The following is a 25,635-nucleotide window of genomic DNA, read 5'->3' on the forward strand; positions in this document are numbered from 1 at the left end:
TTTTTTTTAATTTAAAATAGCATTACCAAGGCTTATTTCATAACTTATTTAGAAAATGTGGTTCTACATATAAAGGATGACGATTTGTTCCTATTGAATATACTCAATGTGATATAATTTGGAACCTCAGAACTCTAAAATATTAGTTGTAAATGTATTGTGAACAATGACTACAGCCAAAGCTTAAAGACTTTTTGGTTTATAAAAACATTATAAACAGGTTAAAAGGATATGATCCAATGTGTTTTATAAAAAGTATACTTGGTGTTCAGACTTCACATGCAACTGTATTGTATGTTATTATAAACAATGATATTAATTTTCAAGGCACTTTTTTTAGTGATAAAATTTGGAATAGATAGATTTCTCTGTCTAGAGTGTTCTATTAGCTTGTTTTTGTTTTGTGAACTGGTGGCACAAATCTGTTTGGCATTTGCAATAATTTCAAGGGCCTGACAGTGATAAGTAGTGGGTGACTGAGAAAAGATCTCTGCACACTGAGAATTTATTTTGAAGAAAACTTAAAAGGAGTCTTTAAAAATAATTCAAGACAGGAATCAAATTTACTAGGGCTTTTAGAGATCACTTAAATTTGAAAAAAATAAATAACTTATTCAAAAAGGATGATGGTCTTGATTGTTTCTTACCAGTCTTGTAGCTTCTTGTGCAAGACCTTTGGCTTCTTTGGCAACTTTCTCAGCTTCATCAATATAGTTTTTAATATTACTGTAAGCATTGAAGGCTGCAGTGGCATTGAAGGAGATGTTTTTAGCCTCGTCAAGGATTCTGTTGGAATGACCCCAAAAAATGACATCAGAGCAGTGAGTATGCAAACAAGGAACATCCTGGTTATAATAACCATGGCATCTAAATGATCATGGCCAATGTAATAATGATAATTCTGAATCATAGTGAGATATCGACTTAAAAAGTATGGTGGTGTAATTTTCAATTTATATTCATATTCCTAAACAATTCAGCTAGGAAATACAACCAATATTCTCAAACATCTGCAGTGACCTCCAAAAGCCTCTGCAACCATGTGCACCAGGCAGGTGTGCAGTGAGACAACCCTTCATGTTATTTGTGAACTGAACTACAGGTTTCAGAGCACTTACACCCCAACACTGGAATGAACTTCAAAAAATCTTTCTGGAGAAGACACATTTCCAGGGGAGGATAAAGGAATCTCAGAAGGTCAAATGGCTTGCTTCAGGTCACATGACAGACTTATCCCTAATGAGGAACATTGACTTGGAACTTGGGTCAACTGACTCCTGGTTCACTATTCCATCTACCAGCCTTTACCCTAAATTGGCAAAAAATTTTTATAAAATTTGCAAAAAGTTTTTATAAAATTGTAATACCCAGGGTTTTCAACAATAGTATTTTCCTTTGTATCAATAAGTTCTAAGTATGAAAACATACCCTTGAGTATGGTGTACATTAAATATAGATTTATTTGGGAAAAGTACTTTTGCAGCTAATAGCTCCTCTATTTATTGTGTCAATCAGAGTGTTGGTGAAGCATGTCAGTTACACCTGGAAGGTTGTCTGCAAGTTAAACACATTCTTTTCTCCTGCCCTTCTCTCCCTGATTCATGCAACAGTCCTCCTTATAGCAAGCTGTTATTTCACAGGGTAATATGTAGGATCTTCTTGGAATTTGTAAGAGTGAGAAAGAGGCTATGTATAGGATCACATTATCAAAAGGCACCTTTTAACAATAAATTGTTTTGATTCCCTTATGAATACAAAACTAAAATTTGAAGCAGGAAGTGTTAATATATGATCATTTAAAATGCCAATAGAGCAACTGCTGTGCTTTCTAATAAAGAACAAAAAACAATATTCTAAGAGTAGCCCAAGGCTATGTTCACTTCCTAATAAGCCAGGCATGAATCCACTTTTAACTTGGACTTTTGATGCTTTTCCAGTAGAACTTTGCCTATACTCTTCTAATTAGGATGTTCCTTGGAAAAGGCCATGTAGCTCTTTTGTTTATAATTGTAGAAATCAAGATTTGAAAATGATTCTCTATCATTTCTGCTTGTCAAAACTTTTGGATAAGTGTCAGGATACATTGACATTTCTAACAACAAATGACATACCCATCAAGGACAGCAGAGGAGTCATTCAACTGAGCTGCATGGCTCTCCGCCTGGGATACCTTCTCAGCAAGCTGCCTGTCCTTTATTTCTTGGGAGAGATCGTCAATTTTATCTTTAAGTTCCTCAGACATTGGTGGCAATTTAGTCTGAATGTCTTCAACATACTGACATGAAGAGAGAAGAGAAGGCACTTTAATCACATGAATCCAAGCCTCCTTAAATTTACTGTTTTCCCAGAAACATAATTATAGACACTTTGTTTTTTAAGAAACTTTAAAATTTACTAACATAGTCAAAAGAGAATAAAAACTACTATTTAATAAAAATATTAGAACCTTTATACTGCCCATTTATACCAAGAAGAATACCTCTTTTAAAATATGTTATTTCATTGGAACAAATGCATAAATGACAGTTATTAGGATTTTTTAGACCATTTGCATTTTCATTATTACAGATCACTGTGTAATGCATTAGACAGTATGTTAAAGTCTGTTTGTAGATTTACTTTTCTCTTTTCACTAGTGCTATATAATACTGAAGCAGATTATAAGTGCTGCCCTAGGAACAAGGAATGCCCCACATCACTGTGAAAAAATAGAAAACAGACTGTGTGATAGCATCAGCATCCTTATCTATTAGAACAGTATAAAGCTCTAATTGTTATCAATAGGTGGTGTGGTCATAATAGAACCATGCAAAAATAATTTTACCTCCTTGAGAAAATAAATGCTAGTATCTGCTTATAGTATTGAGATATCTCCTTGTTTTCCACTCGCACCATAATCACCTCTCTTCTCACTTTGGGTTTTATCAAATACTCACTTCTATGACTGAGCCGATTTCTCCTGCAAGTCGTCTGGCCTCATCGAGTATGTCATTGCCTTCTTTTAAAGTGTTCTCAATTTGCCGTTTGCCACTTTGAACAGCCTCCTTCTTTTCCTATAGTATGGGAAGAACAAGACATCAAAATACCATTTGGCTAAAATCCCATCCAGTTCTGCATCTCTGTCTCTCCTGAGTTGTCTGAACAAAAGCCTCACGAACAAGGCACATCACGTTGACAATGTGCCCCGATGAGAATGATACAAGCTACCTAGCCAGTCCTCTGAAAGTCTCTCTATTTAGACCCCACAGGTAATTTCTTCTTTCCATTTGAGAAAGGCATCCAAGCGAAGAAAGGTAATGTGAGAGTAGCTGAGGAATTAAAATTATGTTAAAAGCAAGATGGAATGTCCATATTTAACAATGTTGTAAGTGCTGAATATGAACTACTGAACATGTGACAGTACACCAAATCACAGTGGAATGACACTGAATTCCAGAGCTTCGTACACATGAGTCCTTTGTGAGCATAAGCATAAGCAGATTTATTCTATGGAATTCCGTAAAATTCAAAGAAGGGAGCGTTTTAAGGGAACTTAGGGGCAATGTTTTTCAAGAAGAGAAACTACCACCTGGAAGGATAAAACTAATGAACTGTTTCATAAGAAGAGAGCAGATTCCAACTTTTCTTTGGAACTTATAGCTTGTCTCAGAACTACATGAAACTCATTCCTGGTTTAGAGGAGGAAAATCAATGAGAGAAAAATACCGCCATTTCTCCAGCTGGAGTATACCTTTGCTTCTCATTTTTTAAAAATACTTCTGACCTATTTGTTTTCTTCCAATTATCATTTTACTTTTAGGTTTAACTGCATCAATTAAAATGGTAAGCTTTGGCCATTTATGCTTTTCTATAAATAGTAGTAGTAGTTGATATGTGCTGAGATCTCAGTGTGTGTCAGACAGTTTACAAGTCTTTCCCATTAAATTTCAACTGTGTGGGTCCTGTACTTACCTTTTAAGTGAGTAGGAAATTGAACAAGTTAGGTGCTATTGTCTGAATATTTGTGTTGCCCCCAAATCCATAGGTGAAAATCTTAATGTCCAAGGTGTTAGTATCAGGAGGTGGTGCTTTTGGGAGATTAGGTCTTAAGGCAAAAACCTCCAAAATGCCATCAAAGCCCTTATAGAAGAGACCCAAGGGAGTGTGTTTGCCCTTCCATCTGTGAAAGCACAATGAAAAGACAGTTTTTGAACTAGAAAGTAAGCCCTCACCGACACTTATCTGTCAGCACCTCAGTGTTGGATTTCCAGCCTCCAGAACTATAAAGAATAAATTTCTTTTGTTTATAAACCACTTGTGTTTTGGTGTTTTGTTATAGCATCCCAAGTGGACTAAGACATTAAGTGATTTACCTCAGGGTCATGCAGTTAGTATAGTGTAACTAATTTGAATACTGATCTACTGAATGATGGATCCTGGGTCATGGCCATTAAAAGAACTCTCTCTCCTATGACAGAAACCACATTTCTTATTTGCACTGGGTTAGTGCTGATTTCACACCCTCTTTTCCTAGCATCTTCCCAACACTTCAATATGGCACCCAGTACATACATCTTGTTGCCTCTGAGCCTTTGCCTTGCACTTCCCTCTATTGTGTACTGTTTTCCAGTTCTCTGGCACACTTCTTCCCTCCATGTTCTGCTCATGATCACTTCACAAACACCTATCTAAAATAGCATGCATCTCCCTTAAATAATTCCACACAGACTAAGGCACAGTGATTAAAAGATGAATTCAGGTGACAGCCTGCTAGAATGGAATCCTAGTTCTTATCACTATGAAATCTTAAGCCTCAGGTAAAATACGTAGTCCTCTGCTACACAAAGTATGGTTACTCTTAACCCGGGCATCACCAGGAAGCTTGTTAGAAATGCATAATCTCAATACCTTCTGGGGAACTACTGACTCAGAACCTGCATTTTAATAAGAACCTGAGTGACTGACATACCTGGTAAAATCTGAGAAGACCTGGCTTAAAGTAGTGCCTCACACGGTGACACTATGTAACTGCTAACTATTATAGTAATTACTTTATTTCGTTCTTCTTCCTAGCGCTCACTATGCTGAACCATATATAATAGGGTGACCATAAACTATAGAACCATAGATGATTGTCTTATTTTTATACTGAATAAGCCAGTTTGATGACTTCTTCTGGGGTTTCTAAAAGCACAGGTTATTTAATGGATGTCAGAGATAGAAATGTATCACGGATAATGCAGGGACTCTTGGGAAGGCACAGCCTGCTGACTACGTTGCGGATGAAGGATGACACGTTGGAAGTGTCATGCAGTATCACTCATGTGTTATATATCCATAAACCATGAACTACATGTTATCCCACACTTCACAACTCTACGGCCATATTATGTGTTTGTTTATTGGTTTAATGACTATCTCCCTCACTATAACAAAAATCCCATTATCAAAATCTTATGCATCACTATCTCTATTACCTGGATGAACTTCCTCCATAAATGGTTTCAGTTGAATAAATGAAAATGAGACCTGAAACTTGTGCCAGCGACACTGGCTTGTTTAACTACTCTCATCTCTGGTGAATTCGGGGTAAGTTTTGATTTGTCATTCCCTCTTCACAGACAACAAATGTGGGGGCAGTCCTCACACCCCTGATTTCCCTTCATCTTTTCTTCTAAAGGTCTGACATTTGCTACATAACTGTCAGTTTAGTTTTCAGTTTTTAACTGATGTGAAGTTCCATCATTTGCAGAAAGTCAAGAATCTTTTTTTCCAACATTGCTTGTTTATATTAATGAGTCGTGGAAGGGAGGAGAATATTTCCATATGTGTGTTGAAGAGCTGCACTCATCTTGGCTTTAGTAAATTGTGAGTTTCTTTTATAAAGCTCTCATTGAGTGACTTTCAAGAGCCAATTGTCACATGAAGATCCAAATATGTTCTTTATCCTACTAAGGCAGAAATGATCCTCTAGAGGTTAAAGAGATTTTAGAGGTGGTTAATTTTTAAATTAGACACTGATAGAATCTAGCTTTGAAACAAAGAAAGATTTGAAGCTCTTAAATCTCTATTGTTAATAGAGATTAACATTTATTTTTCTTTGCTTTATGACTCTTTACTCATTGGGAAAAAAGGCTGTTTTGTTTTAGTGCCAGCAGCTGCTTTAGATTCCAGCGATACAGTCAGGAAGAAAACATGTTCCTTGGGTTTATCTGGAGGAGTGCTATAGTTTGGAACCTAAATACTCCCAAAGACTATGTGTTGAAGGCTTGTGTGCCAGCCAATGGGAGACCAGAAACTGTGGAGGTGGGGCCTAGAGGAAGGAAGTGAGGTCACTGCAAGTATGCTCTGGACCCGGATATTGGGACCCAGTCTCTGTCTGTCTTTCCGCTTCCTGGTTGCCATGAAGAATAGACTTCTTCTATCATCCACTCTGTTGTAATGTTCTGCCTCATCATAAGCCTAAAAACAACAGAGCCCACCAACCTGGGACTGAAGCTTTGAAACTTTGAACCAAGAAAAACTTATAGGTATTTTGTCATAGCAGTAGAAAGCTAACTAACACAGGAAGGAGAAAATGAATGAGTGAATTAATGGATCCTTTTAAGTAATGATAAAATGGATGCCATAAAAATAAACAAAAAGAAGAAATGGATAGAGATTGATGTAGGATATAAAATACTTAAGATAGGAAGCAGAGTATTTAAGGAACAAAAGAGAAGTCCCATGTAACTGAGAGAATTTTTCTTCGGAAGTATGCTGTGAACATGATTATTAAATCATTGTTTGGATATCAAGGTTGATTATATTCTTACTTTTAACTTCTTATTAGTTCGACCTTAATTCCTTCCAGAGTTTTACAAGTTGAACACCCTTCTTTCTCTTCTGTTGTTGTAGCGGGTATATTTTTCAGGAACCAACAAATGGTTTCTGAAAACTTCCTGTCTTACCTTTTAGGCAACAACTTGCCCTTTTCTTTCTTTTCAATCTCTTCTTCAGCAAGGTTATGACAGATGGTTCAATAAGTACTCCTTTGCTTCACTGAACTGCTCATCTCATCTCTTCTGTCCCTCAGGCCCCCAGTTTTCTTTCCATCACCAGAAAGGCCCTTCTAACCCTATTCCCCGCCCCCCCCCCCAAGTAGTCTGCATTCGAAGTTTTCTATGTTCAGGTTCCAAATGCCATTTCCAGACCCATCTTCTGCTGCAGACTTTTATGTGGCTTATGAATGAGTTGGAGAGCTGCACTTGACACTTCTAAGATCACCTCACATTTTCAGAGCTCCAAGCTTGTACTCATGCTATTCTCTCTTTTCTTTCAATTTCTTGTAGGGTGCCATAATTTTTGTAGATCTTTTGCTGACTCTCCCAGTCAGTATTAATCACAATATTATGCATAGTGAGAGAATAAAATGTATGATATTTCAGGAGCTTCTAAGTTCTATGAGGCCAGGAATCATTCCTATTCAACCTCAAGTAACCTGTACTCAAGTACTCAAGTACCCTGGTTACCAACGGCAGCTCTACGTGGCAGACATTTCAGTACTACCTAGCCTACTTTTCCTAGGCTAAAGCCACACCATTCCAATACAAAGCCAATTCTCCAGTTTACACGAGGCTGTCACAAATTTTCCCAAGTGTAATTTTAATCCATGACTCCATATTTCAGTTTTCAGAATAAAAATCACATCCCTTTGGCTTAGTTTCATGATGCAACACTCCTGCCTCTCCAGCTCTGGCAGCTGCCTATTTTTGCAGGGGTCTCCACACTCACTCACAGGCGGGCTTCATTCCAATTCCATCAAACCACCAAATTTCCTCTCAAATGTCCGACCTTTATTTCTTAATGCCTTTGCTCATGCTTTTCCCTATTTCTGGAATGCTGTTTTCCCCTTTCTATTTCTACTAACTAGTGCTTCTCCTCTAGGCTCTAGCACAAGTATCAGAGCCTCTCTGAAGCCCATCATGAACCCAGGGGAGACGTGAGGCCCTCTTTGCTCACCTCCATGATCACTGTTGTGTTGTGTAAGTGGTTTGCTTGTGCATATGTCCCACTAGACTCAAGTTACTTAAAGTTATCAGAGATGGTGCTTTATTCCTTCTATCAGTGGTTCTCAAACTTAAGACTGCATCTGACTCACTGGAAGGATTTTTTAAAACAGTTTGCTGATCGCCCCGCCTCCTCACGATTTCTGAGTTGACAGCATGGGGAGGGGCCTGAGGAGTCACATATTTGAACAGTTTCTAGCTGATGTTGATGCTGCTGCTCTGAGGACCACATCAGGATGACCAGGACCTTGATACAATGAATTTTGTGCTCAGCACACTTCCGAAATATAGTAAGGGGCTTGATAAAACTTTTTTTTAATTGGTGCATAATAATTATACAGAATGGTAGGTTTCATTGTAGTACATTTATACATGTACAAATTTCCATTGATAAAGATTTTTAATAATAAAACCTGCATGCCTACTACCTTAAAATAAACAAAAGCCATTAAGCTGAGTTTTAATTAGGTCATCTTCATTGAATACACTAATACAATGGAGGTTTATTTTTAAAAGGGCTCATTATTCATTCTAATGCATGCAATGTTCTCAAACCTGGATGGGCATCAAACAAACCCAGAGGATTTTAGGATATGGATACTGGGCTACACAGGAGAACAGCCTAACCAGATTCTGTATTGGAGCCTATGGACTCTCTGTGTTTCACAAACTTTCCAGGTGATGAATTTAGGTTGCCTGGCATACCCCTTGGTAGACATAAAGCACTCTTAAATAATCTGTACATTATTCATGTTAATTTAGTTAACTTACCTATTTTATCTGATAATATTTAAACAAGCCTTTAGTTAAGTGTGGCATATAAAACGAAAGACAGAAAGGGTGACATAGAACTTGAGTGCTGACTACATACTCTGTGGGAGTCTCTAGGGGTACCCAAGAATGATGGCTCTTAGTTTTAAACATCTCTAAAAGGGAGGAATAGCTGAAAGCACCATTTACTGTGCCACTATAACTCTTCTTGAAATACTTCTCAAATGCTTATTATGCTTTCCACACAGGTAATTTTAATTTCTTCCACTGTTTGCCATAAAATGGAGAGGTGCACCTCCCGGTAAGCTGGGCCTCACTAAGCGGGATGAGTCATGCTGGAGTCCGTGACAGGACGGTGGCCTGGGCTCCAGCCTCTTCAGTCGGTGTTTTTTTCTTGAATATTGCTAGCTTGTCAGTAGACTCCAAATTGGTTAAGATTAGACACATCAGCTATGACAAAAGTGAGCCTCCTCAGTCTTCTACCAGAATGACAAGGCTAAATCCCAGAAGAGGGACCCAGAAATTGCTTTTTGAAAAATTCAGATCATCCTTTTGCTTCTCAATACAAAGGAAAATTAGTAGATTTTCTAAAAATCCAGGCTCATTAAATTTAATCATCATTGGCATTCAACAAGCACTTTTTGAGAGCACATGCTACGCCAATGTTGGTTTACCTTTGAAGGTGGAATACCATGGCAGAAGAGGTGGGAGAGCTGCTGCAGTTCAGATCTGTGGGGGCTGAATACTTAGAAAACAGCAAAAGTTGGTTTGTCTTTGTGACGAAAGTTATTTACCAAACACAGGTTTGTGCCATCCTATGTGTTGAATTTAGTTGTAGGGAAAGTGATTATTCATGTTAAGATGAAGGAAGAAATTGAAAAGAATAAAAAAGAAAGAGAACAATGGAAGATTCTGTTTTAGTTCTAGACCAAGAAGCATTCTGGAGAAAGCCTCTGCAAAGGGGCTGCCCAGAATTTCTTGATCTTTTTGAGAGAAAGGTAGGGGAATAACCTTGATCCATTCACGTCAATTCCTTGAAGAGCATCATTCATATGGAATGCAGTGCAAAGAAAAAGGGAATCCAGGATTCTCCCCAGTTCTGGTTTCTCAATGCATTATTTCTCATGTGCATAGATTTCATAAAAAAATGTGGGAACTTCTATAATTTTTGGCAGCCAGATCTCTGAATCAAATTTGTGGGTTCCATATAATATTAGGATTTGAAAATACTCTAGATATGCTATAGTATAATGCACTCGCTGGAGAGTCAGAGAACTGATGCACTGACTGGTACAATCCGTATCTACAATTAGTGGCACAATTATTATTGAGATTGAAGTTCCCTGATTCCCAGGAAAGATCTTCTTCACTGTACAATACTGTCTTTAAAAGTATTCCATAGCCTATGTTATACGAATTTTATTTGATTCAGTGGGAAATGGTCATTAAGGACTCTCTCCCTAACACACACACACACACACACACACACACACACACACACACACACAATCATTCTCTATTCTCCCTAGTAGTCTCTGTTCAGAGTTGTCATTCTTGACTGTTGTAAACACGTATCAAATTGACTGTTCCACCATGTTCCAACACACGCCATCCCTGAGAGTCTGTTGAAAGTGCCTAACACTCACCTCTAAAGCAGTCATGTTTTTTTGATTGGCAGCAGATAAGCGATTTGCTTCTCTGGTTTTATTTGTGGCTTCTCTCAGCAGGTCCCAAGCATCATCAACTTTGTTCTTGTAGTCAGCCAGTTTCTCCCGGAGCTCTTTCTCCATTTGTTCATTTTTGCCCCTGGACTCTGCAAATAGCTTGTTCACTTTCTTCAAAAGGCCTTCTGCAGCTCTGCAACCACCCAGCCCAAGCACAGACAATAATGTCACTACCTCAGGACATATTGATATTAAATTGTGTTACCAAGAGATGCTAATATGAAAAGCGAAAAACATAAGCACGTGAAACAGATTTCATAAGCACCAAATCCATTTGAAATCTGGTTCCTGAAAGTAGTACATACTTTATAATTTAAAACAAAAAGAAAAATCCCAACTTTAAAATTTATTAGTAAGATATCATTTTCATTGAAAGGGGTCTTATGTAATTCACAGAACATGACTGATGAAATGAGTTCTATGATTTACTTCACCTAACAACAACAAAAAACACACCCATGTCACCAAAATGGGACATTTTCTCCATAACTGAATGTACTGAATGAATATTGATATATTTTCAATATTAGATTTTCAAGATTAGAAACTGTGAACCGAACTCTATATTTTTGCAATGTCAATGTAATGTTATGATTTCAACCTACATTTCTTTTTCTATTAACTAAGTGATCTGGGAATTGTTTGGGTTTCACTTACCTGTATTTCCTAAACTAATAATATATTGGATGGTCTGGCAAGTCACAACTTCATTTATCCCAAAGTATTCTTATTAGAACAAAAACTTATTGATAGTTTAAAAGCCCCTAATATAAGCAATTAATAAAGCAAGTCCATTAACTTAATTATAGAAAGGACAACACCAGAAAAATATCATTTACTTGATTATTTATAAAAAGCAAACACATGCTTTTAATTCATTTTAGAGTGAAGTAAGGTATAACCTAAGTAACTAAATGAAAAACAAATAAATAGCAAATATTTCCAGGTCAGAATAAAAATTATCTTCTGCTTACATGTGAGATAGCAATTTAGAAACTGTAGATGATTTTGAAAGCTCAGTTCATCAAATGAAGAAACAGAACATCTACTCACACCAACTCATCTTCGGCAACTTCCTTTTGTGTATCCAGATTTTTCCTCCTCAGTTCTTTCATCATCTGATCTATCTCTTTCTGAAGCTCTTGTAAATTTCTCTCAGGGGCCTTGTCTTGAGTTCCTAGAGTTTCATTGAGTTTTATAGCTTTTTCATTTACAGCTGCAGGAGGTAAAACAAATTTTGCAAATTAGTAAACAAAAATGTCACAAGCAAAAGTGGCATTCAACATCTGCTCTTCACACCACCTCCGAGTGGAATGTAATTTGCCAGGGGTCTTCCTGCTGGGAAATAGGGAGGCAGTTTGGTAACAATCACTAACAAAGAGGGAAATGTGACAGAGTTCTGCACATTAGATTTCTTTTAGGGGACCCAGGAATTAAGACATGGTTTCAAAACTCAAAAGGAAGGAATACAATTAAAGCAGTGGGTCACATTCTCTTCCAGTAAAAAATGTAACGTGAGATGTGCAGAATAGCACTTGGAAGCGAAAACAAGAGATCCTCCACAGTGCTGATAAGACTGTCATATGCAGTCCATTTTAAAATACTGAATATGGAAATACTATCAGCAATGAGATCTCTGAACACGAACTTGCTCTTGCATTTCCACAAGTTTTCTTGTATTCATTGTTACCAAGGAGCGAGGGAAGAAGTACTGGTCCTGGGACAAGGGTTACAGATTAGACCTTGAAGGTGCCTTCCAGCAGGAACATCCATCCTAGCAGTCCGTGTTTATTATGCATTAAATGGGGCTTCAAGCTGCACTTGTTGGAATATTAGGATTCTCCAGGTGCTTCAGGTATGCTACAAATGATGTCTACTCTGCCAGGAATCTGTTTTATAAGTTGGTGTTCTGGGCAAAATTTCATTTGGAAAAAGAATTCTTTGTCAAATAAAAGTTTAAAGAATTGGTGAATTGAAACATTTATACAGTTCTAACCATTAGTTTTAGACTAAAAGTTTCTTGAAATGTTCTATTGAACATTAATTTGGTGAGTTGAAGGGAGATATTTTCTAAACTCTTTATCTGCTGAATGGTTATTTCTATAATATTTTAATATGATAAGCCATAGAATGGGAGGGGGTCTGGGTTGGCTAACATATATATATATTTTTTTTTCCAAAAGGGTATCTGAAGACCTCTTTACACATAATAAATCCTGAGCATTCATTTCTGGAGAGATTTTTTTTTTTTTTTCTGATTTAAACTGGTCAAAGCTCCTGGAGCAGATGCACATAGCCAGGGACAGTGTGTACCAGCCAGTGTGGGTTGTGAAATGGTGCAGTAGTTAGTACAGTGGTTCTGAAATGTGGTCTCCCCTTTAAATAGCAGCAGCCTCGCTTTGGAACTTATTAGACATGCAGATTCTTAGGCCTCCACAGACCTACTGAAACAGAAATTCTGGGAGTAGGGGACCAATAATCTGCTGTTTTTAACAAGCCCTGAAGGAGCTTCTGACCTTGCTGGAACATGAATAGAAGAATACTTGCTGTGTTAATAGAAGGAATGGAGTTTCGATCTCTCTAATCTACCCTTTCCAAAATGCATCTTTGTAATTTTCTTTTCATATAAATGTCTTTGGTGAGAAAATTGTGCAGTCAACAGCTTATTCCTATAGCCATTGCTATGACATAAGGTTTATGTTCCTCTCAAATAGTTAGGTTTAAACCCAGTAGGTAGAGGTTGTGACCTTTGAGCATTGATTAGATCATGAGGGCAGGAAATAGGTTGTGTCCTCATATGAGGGATGCAGAGGATTCCCTTGGCCCTTCCACCACGTAAGGTGCAATAAGAAACTGCCCTCTGTGAACGAGGAAGGGGCTCCTTCCCAGGCCAGAGCTACACCAGTGCCTTAATCTCGGATGTCTCAACTTCCTGAAAAGATGAGAAACAGATTTCTTTTGCTTATAAGGCAATAAGCCTGTGATATTTTTGTTCTTATGGTCCAAACATACTTAGACAGCAATAAATTAATTTGCAGAAAATTTTGAATTATATGTTTTAAAGAATACTCATAGGAACCACCCCTAACTCTGTGGTAGAAATTGTTGCTTAGGAACTGTATTCCTAGAAGTTAGTGAGGGTAGGCATTTCTGTTTTAGGGGGTGAGTACTGAGGATTGAACTCAGGGGCACTGGACCACTGAGCCACATCCTTAGCCCTATTTTGTATTTTATTTAGAGACAGGTTCTCAATGAGTTACTTAGCACCTCCCTTTTGCTGAGGCTGGCTTTGAACTCATGATCCTCTTGCCTCAGCCTCCTGAACCACTGGGATTACAGCACCTGGAGAGGGTGGGCATTTCTAATTGTCATATCCTGAAATACGTCAAAGAACACTCCCAAGATTCTATTACATGGTAGTAAGATACCACCCAGGGGTCACAGTGACCATGGGCTGATTAATTGGAAGCTCTCTAGTTCAGTAGACTATATAGGAAGCTTGCCATAATAGTGCCAATGATTAAATGGGAGACATTTTCTGCTTCTAAAATTTCAAAACAGGACTCTCTGTCATAGATATGGCTATACCTATGGGACAAGCTGCATCCTTTAGTCTGAGAACACGCCTGGTGGTAGACTTGATTTAAACCAACTGTGGCATGTAAGTGACACAGAAATCATTTGTATTCACTCTTTAAAAAATGACAGTGATAAATCCCATTTCTTGATCTGTGAAAGTCATGCTTTTCCTTTATTAAATGAGTATATAAATGATAAAAGATATTTCTTTGAATTTTGATCCAATTCAGGTCTGGGCCCAAGCCATACTACAGAAAGAAGAATGTGGGATATAATTTCACTGTTTCTCTTGTGGTTTATTCTCAAAGATAAACATATGCAGAAAAGAATTTGGTGGGAAAGAATGACATCAGAGAGAGAAAAGTTAAAAATGGCTGTATCTTTTGGAATGCATATCATTTCTTTTAAATTAAAATATTATGTAAAGAACTAAAGAAATTAATAGGGTACACAAAAAATAACTTTAGCAAAATAATGCTGTGTTAAGAAAGAAAGCCTTTTAACAGAAGAGGTTTGCTTGCTTTACTGCTTATATATATGTGAGGTTAAAACTTCTCTGAGCATTTTAAAACTAAAAATGAAATGTGTTATTTAATCTCTTACTCAAAGGTATACACTGTCACTACAATATATTTTCTTTTACACAGTTATTAGAAATATTTGTAAGAGAAATATATCTTTTGAATTTACTCATTTATTTGTACCTTATCTCAAAGGGGAATTCAAAGGAATTAAAATATCTTTAAAACAAGGTGACTCATTACTCATAGGAGTAAAGGGAAAAGATTAATGTGAATCAGGAAAAGTCTTACTAGACAAAAAGGTGTGCCACAATGTTCAAAACAATGGATCCTAAATCTATTTCCAAGTTGAGAAAACGAAGAGAATTATTAAAAGGTATACAGTATTCCTAAAATAAGAATAAGCCAGTTCCTCAGGATATGCCAAGATGTTTTTTTTGCACATAAACCTGAAAAAAAAAATCCTGTGATAGGTAAAGTAATCAAGAATGAAATCTGCTACTCTGACCTGAGAAACAGCATAGAAGGGTGTCTAGTCTCAGATCCTATTATAAGTCAGGATGTCCACACTAATGGGGTTCACCTGTGTCCACTCATTCACTCTAATAATGCATGGAGTAAAATATTTGCAGTCTAATCAAGAGTCATAGCAGAGAATATATTATAAAATTAGAACAAGGTGGAAAGCTTGCATGAACAGAAGCTGATCATCTGTAAAGAGGCCATGACTTACGAGGAGAGGGTGAGTGCTCACTCCATCCACCCAGACATAAAACCAAAATGGACAAATGCCAGACTGAAGTATTCACTTTTCCCATAGCAATATATTGCCACTAATAAAATGCAAAATGACTCATGATTCTCCCCATTCTTGTAGCTTTGTGCAGGGAGCATGAGTATGTTACATAATCGATTTACATCTCAGCAAAAATTTAGTCAAGCTCTGGAATATTCATGTTTGCTTTCATTCAATTTTAACAGCTGCATCAATTCTGCCAAATAGTGCCTGCTGGCAGAAGTGAGTAGTGTCCCTGTTTTCCTCAGGAACAGAAATCCCACACATCACTTCACATGAATTAGAAAAAGACATCCCATGTAGAGAGACGCAATAGATCACCTGACCAATGCACAATTTAGGAAACAAGACACCTTTGGTGATAGACCTTTCCTCCAATGTAATAAGTCAGAGATTATGGTCGTTGAGCAAAGCCCATGTTAAATATCATCTCTGGTTTGTCTCCACTGGTGCCTTGGTATGGGGCACAAACTGTACAATGGTCTTAAGGCAAGTGGTAAAAATAATCCACAAATATGTGTTCCTGTGTGGTGGCAGGTGAAGGGCTCAATGTGGAAGAGGAAGTGAGCAGTAAGGACACTGCTGTCCATCAGTGCATGTGTTAACACATATTCTGATGTACCAATATTTCATTGAAGTAATTTTTAAAATGAGTCTCTGGGATGAGCAGCTGGGTGCTGAGTGTTTGAAATTTCAGACAGAAGGAAGGAGAGATACTGGAGCATCAACTGGCAGCTTTGGGGAGCCACCTGGAGGAAAACTGCTACTCCTGCCCTGGGATTTGTTGTTTTTGTGGTTGCTATTTGGGGAAGAGGATTTTCAAGTAGCATTAATGGAAAACAATCCCAGGGGAAGCATGACAATCTCATCTAGCACAGGATAAATTGCATTAGTTCACTGAGATTGTTCTGGTGGAAGTAACTTATGTTTCAGATCCTGACATGTTTAAAACTGTTGCTTATTGGTATGGGGAATCTTCCTGTCTGTGATATATAAGAATTACCAGTTAGAATCTGCCTTGAAGTTTAGATCTTGTCCTGATTTATTGAACTGTATTACAAAGCAAATGATCTAATATGCATAATATTATGGAGCAATAAAAATGTTTTATTTTTAGAGGGAAAAAAACCCTACTTTTAAAAAACTTTCTTAGCATGCATGCATACTTATCACACATTAGTAGATAGTTAAGAGCTAGTTTTATTTTAGTGTGGTGGGGGCATTATCTGTTTTCACCAATAAGGTTGCAGTCTGAGCTTTTGCCCAAAGATGGTTTCCACTTTAACTCTCAATCATACTGGCAGATGCCAACAACTAACTCCTAGGGAAATGTGGACAAAATGTAGGGGAGCTTCTGGTGAAGTAGCACATCCAAATCCCAAGCAATAGATGTTCATTAAAAATCTGTACCAAGTATTTGAAAGGACATTTTGAGAAATTAAAGTGCTGCTTTCATGTACTAAATAGAATCATCAAACGAGCCTTTTTAAAAATTAAAAAATATTTTAAATAGTTTTGAACACACAAAAAAATTGGAAAGCATAGGTTTTCCATGAGTAATTTAATCATAATACTCATTCCTCAAGAATTTACCACTGTTCTGCACTTACAATCATTAATTCACTGGCTGCTTTCATGTATTTAGCACTGTAGGTCATGGGTTCTCAGTAGATAATGCTCTTGAATATTTTAACAAAATACTTTTTAAAGCATGACCCTTGAATTTAGAAATATCACCTTGACAAGAGAATTTTGTAATTTATTTCTCTCTTTTCTGTTGGGACAAATAATGATTAAAATGTGGTTTCTTGAATACCTTCTGCATCCCGGGCAAGCTCTTCTATGAATTCTCCTAGGGACTTTGCTCTTGTGTTGGTCCTCTCAGCATCCTGTCCCGTTTGCTCGCCATCTGCTGTCACTTTGGTAGCCTAATGATCCAAATTTGGTAAAAACATAATTAATAGAGATGATGAAGCTACAGTGAGATAAGCTCCCCCTGGCTACATTTTCTTTCTAATTTTACTTTGAGCCAAAAGCAATCGATGAATTATTGATCAGAAGGACTGGAAATGACGCCCTGTGTTCAAGTATACAATTAAACTTTATTACTTCTTCCATTAAATGAAAATCAGAGAGCTGGATTTAGTCTTTTAAACATGCTCATTATATGTGATGACACAGAAGAAGTGATAAAGCACAATTATTTTCGAAATATCTTTAAGGTGCTCTTGCCAAAGTCTTTAATGGAATCTTTGGGCTCCACATGTTGCAGTTTTGTCCGCCTTTTATTTGAAAACATGTGGAGACCAGCAACGATCTCTTGAGGGAAGAATAGTCAGTCTGTCTCAATGAGCTTGATCCTATAGATTCAGTTTAGATCAATATGTTAATTAAAGAAACAAAGGGGGGAAGTGCTTAGTTATCCAGTAGTAAACGCTTGTTTTATAACACTTCAAAGAAGCCAGTAAAACATCAAGGGGGAATAAATACTAACTTTCCCAAGTGACATTGTCAGAAATATGGCACAGAACCATACACTATACACAAAACAAAACAGAACCCTTAAGTAACTCTACCTCCCCAAAAGGATATCATACATATTCACCTCTATTCAGACTGAAGATGCCATTTGATCCAATGGATGTGTTCATAGTTAAGACAGAGTATAGCCTAATACAAAAGGTCTGTATAATGCTAAACATTTCTTTAAGAGGCATTACAAGGTTTAGAGCACCTTGACATAGGTTTACTCTGCATTTTTCTATGTGTATGCATATGTGAATGAAAAGAACTTCTGTTTTACTAAAAGGATGTAATCTAACAACAGATAATGACTCAGAATCACAAACTGCCTCAATATCATTGTGAATGAGGTCCAAGTTGGCAGAGTGTTAATGCTCTACAGTCTTGTACCACGATGCTTGCATTCTAAGCATGGCCAGAGGATTAATTTTTTTCTACACATAAATGGATTTTAAATAGAACTAAATGTCTGGCCTGTACAGAACATGGCAAGAGTGCTCCAAGAATTGCTCTACATTTTGTGATTTCCCAGGGGCAGCAAGAAGTTTAATTTATGAAAGGTTTCAAGGTTTTGCATAAAAGATAGAATATAAAATCCAACTATTATCATCCAATTTCTCAATTTGCTTGTGAGTATTAACATCGCAAAATGATGAAGAGTGAACACTTCATGGGAAAAATGTAAAATCTTCTCTTTGTAGTTTGCTGTACATGTACACAGATTTTTAGAATGTTAATATATTTAATGTTCTAGGTTCAGTCTTCTAAAGTATTAATAATGGGATTACTTTCACTTTTGGATTTAAAAAAAATTCCTTTTGGAACTAAACTGTGCATGAAATCCCTAAATTATTCAAGTTCCTGTTATTGTGGTAGGTGTTACAAGTATGTCCTGGTAATTTCTTTCAATTTGGTTTCCTTGCATATGTTTGCTCAGGGATCAGATGGTCAAATCACTTTTTACACACAAATACGCACACACTTTATACGTAGTTATTTAAGTATTACTTTTGAATCACTAAAATCAACTGCTTAAGATGTCTCCGGATTAGACAAAAGGGAATCAAGGGAAGGGAGGATGGGAATAGAAAAGACAGTAGAATGAATCAGACATAACTTTCCTATGTTCATATACGAATGAATACAGGATCAGAGTAACTCTATATCATGTCTAATGGAAAGTTATACTCCTTATATATATGATATGTTAAAATGCATTCTACTGTCATATATAAATAAAAAGAATAAATAAAAAAATTTAAAAATAAACATACTAAAGAAATTCATCTTTTTCTCTCGTGGCTTGTTTTCTTTTATTTAATGAGTTTAATATCAAGAGTAGTAGATGATATTTGAGAAAGGCTTAAAACAGCTAATATCACTGAAACTAGAGTTCTCTAGTCTAAACCTGTCTGTACTCTGATACCACTTCCATTTTCACATGAATGGAAAACCACAATAAGGACTCAATCTGCAATATGGTCATGATCCAATATATTATCTTAAGAATTAATGGACTACCACAATTTATTTTTTGCTTTATCAGTGTCTTTATTACATTACTAAGTGATCATAATTTATCTAAGTATTCACACCATCAAGCTAACCAATTCTTATGAATAACTCAAAGTATTTAATTTTTAAAAAAACAATGTCTATCAACACACTGCTTCTTACATTCTGCATGATCAAGATCACATTCATGTCTTCACTTCTCCTGCTGGCCTGTTGCAGTAGGTAGTAATGTGAAAAGTCATCGTTAACAAGCACTGTACTCTTAGTACCAATTGTGTGAGTACTGCAACATTGAGCTGTCAAGAATCCTACACGCCTTGGGATAAAAACATGTTAAAACAGGGATCACTAAGGCTCTATGCAATCAACCTCCCTGGCTGCCTTTTAGTATATTAACTATGCCAAGCTTTCCCCTTGGTAGGGACTTTTGTATCCTTTTTTCTTTGCCTGCAATATGCTTCTTTTTAACTCTTTCAGTGATGGGACTTCTATCATCCCTCAGTTTTCAATTTAAACAACTCTTCTTAGCCATTCCCAGGTGCCTAGCCAGGTCTGTACATTTCTCCTGCAGCAGGATGCTTCTTTCCTAGCATCAGGCATTTTAGAATTACTTATTTCATTTTAATAAGTAAGAAATTGATTTACTATTACTGACTGACTTACTATTTACTGACTACCTCCCAACTAAAAGGTAAGCTCTAAGAGGGCAAGTACTTGGTCTATTTTGCTCATCACTTTATATCCATCTTCTAGTATGATGCCTAATTTACAGTTAATATTCTCTGAGTGTGCTTAAATAGATGACTGAAAAACAATTTTTCTAATGAATCTTGTCACCCTCATTGCCACATTAATATTCTTACTTATCTTTCTTTCTTGGAAAAAAGATTTTGTTTATATTATTGATTTTTTTTATAAAAATAAAAAAGATTTTAATTAAAAAAAATCCCTAACTTCTTTTTTTTTTATATTATTGATTCTTAACTTCTCCCCACTTACCCAAAATAAATCCAAACTTTATTGTTCAGTTCCATTCCCATATTCTCTGAAAGAGCATCCCTCCCTATTACAGCACATGTTCTCCTTGGATTTTCAACCATCATTAACACCGTTCATGACTGTGATGGGTACTTTGCTAGGTGCTTTGTCATAGCTAACCTCCATCTGTGGAGGCTAGGACTCAGTCTTACGTCTTTTTATTCCTTAGAGTGTCAGGCATGATGCCTGGTAAATTGTAGGGGGTCAAAAATGTTGAGTGACTAGCTGATATAATGATAATCAAACCACCTAGCCCTTTCAAGTTCTGAAGCTTGTTGGAGGATTCCCAATGCCATTCAAACTGACCATATGCCTGGTGCTATGCTTGCCAGCAAATGTGGATGTCTGAGCAGTTTTCTGGGAATTTCTCAGAGCTCATCAGAAACTGTTGCTCAAGGGCTGCAGCTGAGGGCTTGGGAACAGAGCCAGACATGAGGACCTCCAGTTGTAACCACACTGTATTCCAGCCACTGTCCTCACAGTAATTCAAAACCGAGCCTGTGATTATGCACTAAGCTCCATGCTGGTGAAGGCAGGGTAGAGGGAGGGTTGGGCAGAAGTTTTCAGAACCACCATAGGGCTTACTAAAAAAAAACAAAAAAACCTTTTTCTGCATATACTAGAACTGCCCTTCTTGTCTACAATCCAGGAGAAGCGGCGATGTACGTTTCCTGGCACCAAAAGCATTGACTTATGTGGATTAGCACTCTGGCAAGATGGTTTACCTAGTTAGACTCAGTCGAGCCCGGATTGATATGCATGTTTCAAAGGGTTTATACATCACTCTGGCAGGTCTCATTCACCCCTGCTGGCTTTAGAGATACATAGAGCATGATCCTTAATTTCACACAGGTGAAAGTGAAGGAACAGAAAGATTTAGTGGTTACCTAAATTCATACATCAGGAACAGGGGACAAAAGACAGATTTGTACAATATTTGTATATTTGACTGTACCAAATACTAATTTATATTTGACTAACACCCAGAAGGACTAGGAACAAGTATGAAAAAGCTGAGCATTCTGAGGGAGGAGAAAATCGCTATAGCTTATATAGTACATTATTTGTATGCAGAAGTTTTGGCCTTTAGTCAATTAATACAAAGTCCATAATAGAACAACATCTCTCTATATATTTTCAAAAACATACCTCATTATACAGTAGTGAAAGTAAAGAGTTACTCTAGTCAAAACAAACCATGACAGACACCATAAAAGGAGGACTATGACCAATGTTCTATTACCTATAGATAGGAGCGATTGCTAGTGTATCATTGTGAAAGCAAAATTCACAGAACTCAGGTTTCCCTAGGACAGGCTATAGTAATGCCACATATGAATGCTAACTAATCCACGGCAGGGGCTGTCTGTTGGACTCAGCTTGACTCTTCCTGTGTTTTATTAAATTACCATCCCCATCCCTTAGTCCTCCTTCTCTCATTCACTGTTTTCTTGTTCTGTGAGTATTTGACAATTATCTCATTTATCCTAATATGGTGTACATGTTTCCTTTCATTCTCTATCTTAGATTTTCTTATTGTCATACCCCTTGCCTCTGTACTCCCATCCTTCCAGTGTTCCTCTGTAACGCTGACTTCCACAGTATTACATGTATCTTTTCTACCTTGGATTACCTTTATTTTTTTAACATTCAAGTTCACTCAAGCCTTTTTTTTTTTTTTTTTTTCTCTTCCTTTTATTTTCTGGCTTTTGTTTTTAAGGTATTTGTATCTGGGCAGCATGCTTCTCCGTTAGGTGTACATTAATTTACCCTGAACAATAGAGCTGCTACTTTCTTGCTTTAGTTCAAGCAGTTCTCACTGTGTCCCTTGAAATCTGCACATCATTTTCTTGGTTGGATATTACTAGTGTTTTATTTTTTAGATTCTTTATGTTAAAACTAGCAGCTAATGGAGCAAATCTAACTACTCAATAGACAACAATGCTTAAATGTCATCCACCTTTGCATTTATAGATTCATATGGTTTCCTGCTAAAATTAGATTTCAGATCTAATCATTTATATGATATTCTCAAGGGTCATCTTCAAACACTACCAGTTCTGTATATCTAAGCAGCAGTGAAGCAATCCTCAGGCAAAGGCTAGACCAACAATATCCAAGGAGAGATTGGAAGCAGTCATTTGACCCTGTGGGATAAGGTGCCAGTTTCAAGTGGAGTATCTACCTAAATATCTCAGGTGTCAAATTTGAAAGATCCAATCCAAATGATATGACTTATCACTACACCCTATCTCTCTTTTAAAAAACACAAGCAGAAATAAAGGATATTGTTCAAAATTTTACCTTCAAAAATACAAATAAGGTATTGTATACATATAATATTGTTGGCACTTAAAGCATTCAAAAACCAGTTTCATAATTTTAGAAGTTCTTCATCTTAATTAAATTTAATTTCCAATAGATAGTAAAAATGTAAATAAAACTAAACTCTAATATTTTATGTAATATAAGCTATTATGTAGCATATTCTCATAGAATATAAAAATTAAAGAGTTATTTATCAAAGAAGATACAAATTTTAAGATAACTACAAATATATGTCTGATTTGAATGCACTTTAGAGAAACTCAAAATTAGTGCTTCCTTTGGTTTTGTCTAGCTTTTATGTTGTTGTTCAAATGCTATTATTAAATTATTCACAATTAATTCATTAAATAAATATTGGCTCAATACCCACTAAATATATACATATATATTTAGTATATATTATGTTGGAGATACTGTAGGGAACACACATACACACACACACACACACACACACACACCAAACAATGGATTTCTTGTCCTTTTTGGAACTTATAGTCTGATAGGGTAGAGTTATTTGTCAAATAATCATGCCAAACATTTACAAAAACAAACTGAAGAAAAGCATAGTGGTATATGAAAACCATGGGCGGAATTTCAGCACATGTGGACTGTCTCGGAGGACTTTCATGAGCTGAGATTTTAAAAGTGATTTTCTAGAGTTAAGAGAAATTAACAAGATGTTTGCAGTAGGGGGGAAGTTTACCATCAAGGCAGCAGAAAAAAAAATGCGTGGCAAAGTGACAGGAAGAAAATGGCTGGAGTGTGCAAAGCACTGCAGTGGCCCAGGTGGTGGGAGAAGTGGCAGAGGTGGAATTTTGGCCCTTATGCTAAGACCAAACATGAGCCGGGGGAGATAAGCATTGCAGTGATGTGTTCACATTTGGAAAAGCAAATGATCATTCAGACTACATTGTAGAGAGCAGAATGAGGAAAGAGCATAAGTAAAAACAGAGAGACCATGTAGAAAGCTGACAAGGGAATCTCAAACTAGAATTATGAGATTAGAGGAGGTGGGGTAGTGAAGATAGCAGATATACACAGAAGTAGAGGTTTGGAAATGAGTGAGGTAATAAGAGGACCATAAAGTAGAAAAGAGGAATCAAGGAGGATTCTAGGTTTCTGGCTTATACACGCAATACCTAGAGGTCCAGACATGCACACTGTGAATGAAGGGAAGGGATTAAACTGGGGAGGTGAAATTATGCTGGGAGAACATTGTATGTTGTCCTGTACAAAGTGAAAAGCCACTGTATAATTTAAAGGGAAATTATGAGTTTAGTTTACTTTGTGATTTGGATCTGGAATGCCTCCCAACAGTTTTATGTTGAAGGCTGTATCCCTGATATAGTAATGTCCACAGGTGGGACTTTTGAGAAGTTAACAAGGGCTTTTGCATCATCAGGGGATTCATCTATCAACAGGTGAATGGACTATTGGGAGTGTACTGTAGTATTGTAGGAGGAAGGGCAGAGTTGAAAGAGGATGTCCCTGGGGACATGCCTTGGAAGGGTATTTCTTATCTTTCCACTCCCCCATCCCCACTCTGATTCAGATGTCATGAGCAATTTTTCCTCCACCGGGACCAAATAAATGGAGCTAGAAGACAATGGAATTATATCTCTGAAACCATGAGCCAAAAATAAATCTTTTATCTTTTAAGTTATTCATGTCAGGTATTTTGGTTATAGTGACAAAAAGCTGACAAACAGTTTGAGGTGTCCATCTGGCAGTTAGGTACATAGGACTGAAGCATGAGAATGAAGTTCTCTTGAAAATGTAGATTGATGTATCATCAGCTTATACTTTGTAAATGAAGCCCACAGAAAGAGTTTATAGAGAGAAGAAATCTGGACTGAGACCTACAGTATATAAAACAACAAATTTAAAGGATAGGCAGAGGAACAGGTTCCAAATGTAAGACCAGAGAATTAAGAGAAAAACAAAGAGAAGAATATGTTGAGAAGGAAAGAAAGATCAAAATTGGCAATTGCTACAGGGAGTTCAAGTAAATTAGTAAAGTAACCATTGGATTTGGCAACCACCTTGTCATTGGTTATCTTATAACAATGGTGAACTTCTAGTAGAAATTCAAATGGCAGAGGAGTGAGAAATAAATGCAGCTACATATCTAAAATTTTCTTTAAAAAATTGCCTCTTAAAGCAGGATAAAACTAACATTAGCAACTCTAGATAAATATACAGTTGTCATATAAAACATCTGAAGAGGAATCCGAGATGGTGTAGGGAAGGTAGGCTGCCTATCTCAACCCATTCACAGCAGTGAGAGAACAGCTGATTGAAGAGGTAGGTGGCAGAGGAATGCACTGATTATCAATATTGGAAGATCAGAGACTTGAAGGACTTGGAAATTCTGGTTACTGGAATAGATAGTAGGAAAGAACTCATTAACCCAGAATCAACACTTGCAGCATCTGGGCAGGTCTGGAAGGAGGAGTCACAAGAGAGAATGAAGGAGAGGAAAAGCTGACAAGCTTACATCAGAAACAGCAAAGAAACATTCAGAGTAAGTTGGGATGGGAGCTGAGAAGTCACCAGTGAATAAGTACTTTTTGTAGAGAACTGTGATGGGCAGTCATTTTATGGAGATCACATCTAAGCTTATAGTTCAGGAAACAATTCAATCTTTACAGATTGATCACCCCTAGAGATACCAGCTAATAGTATCATGGAAAATACCTTTGAAATGGGGTAGTAGTATAATCTATGCAGTTACACTGTTTGAGCTGAAAGGCTGCTGAACTGCCCCTCTTCCCTCTAGCATTGCAATAGGAGTGGGGTGGAGCAGAGAAGAG

The 25,635-nt window shown here is 36.9% G+C and overlaps 1 protein-coding gene across 7 annotated transcripts in view; it reads right to left on the bottom strand.

The window, feature by feature from the left end:
* Lama2 (laminin subunit alpha 2) overlaps positions 1-25,635 on the bottom strand; it is a 582,198-nt gene that overhangs the window by 112,904 nt on the left and 443,659 nt on the right. For all 7 annotated transcript variants that reach the window (XM_047557822.1, XM_047557827.1, XM_047557826.1 and 4 more), the window contains 6 exons: positions 17,235-17,346; positions 11,576-11,738; positions 10,445-10,655; positions 2,937-3,053; positions 2,112-2,275; positions 648-786 (listed from right to left, as the gene is read on the bottom strand). In XM_047557822.1, coding sequence (XP_047413778.1) covers positions 648-786; positions 2,112-2,275; positions 2,937-3,053; positions 10,445-10,655; positions 11,576-11,738; positions 17,235-17,346 — 906 coding nt within the window. The remainder of the gene's footprint in view (positions 1-647; positions 787-2,111; positions 2,276-2,936; positions 3,054-10,444; positions 10,656-11,575; positions 11,739-17,234; positions 17,347-25,635) is intronic.

The sequence above is a fragment of the Sciurus carolinensis genome, chromosome 7, assembly GCF_902686445.1.
Source record: "Sciurus carolinensis chromosome 7, mSciCar1.2, whole genome shotgun sequence".
NCBI lineage: Eukaryota > Metazoa > Chordata > Mammalia > Rodentia > Sciuridae > Sciurus > Sciurus carolinensis.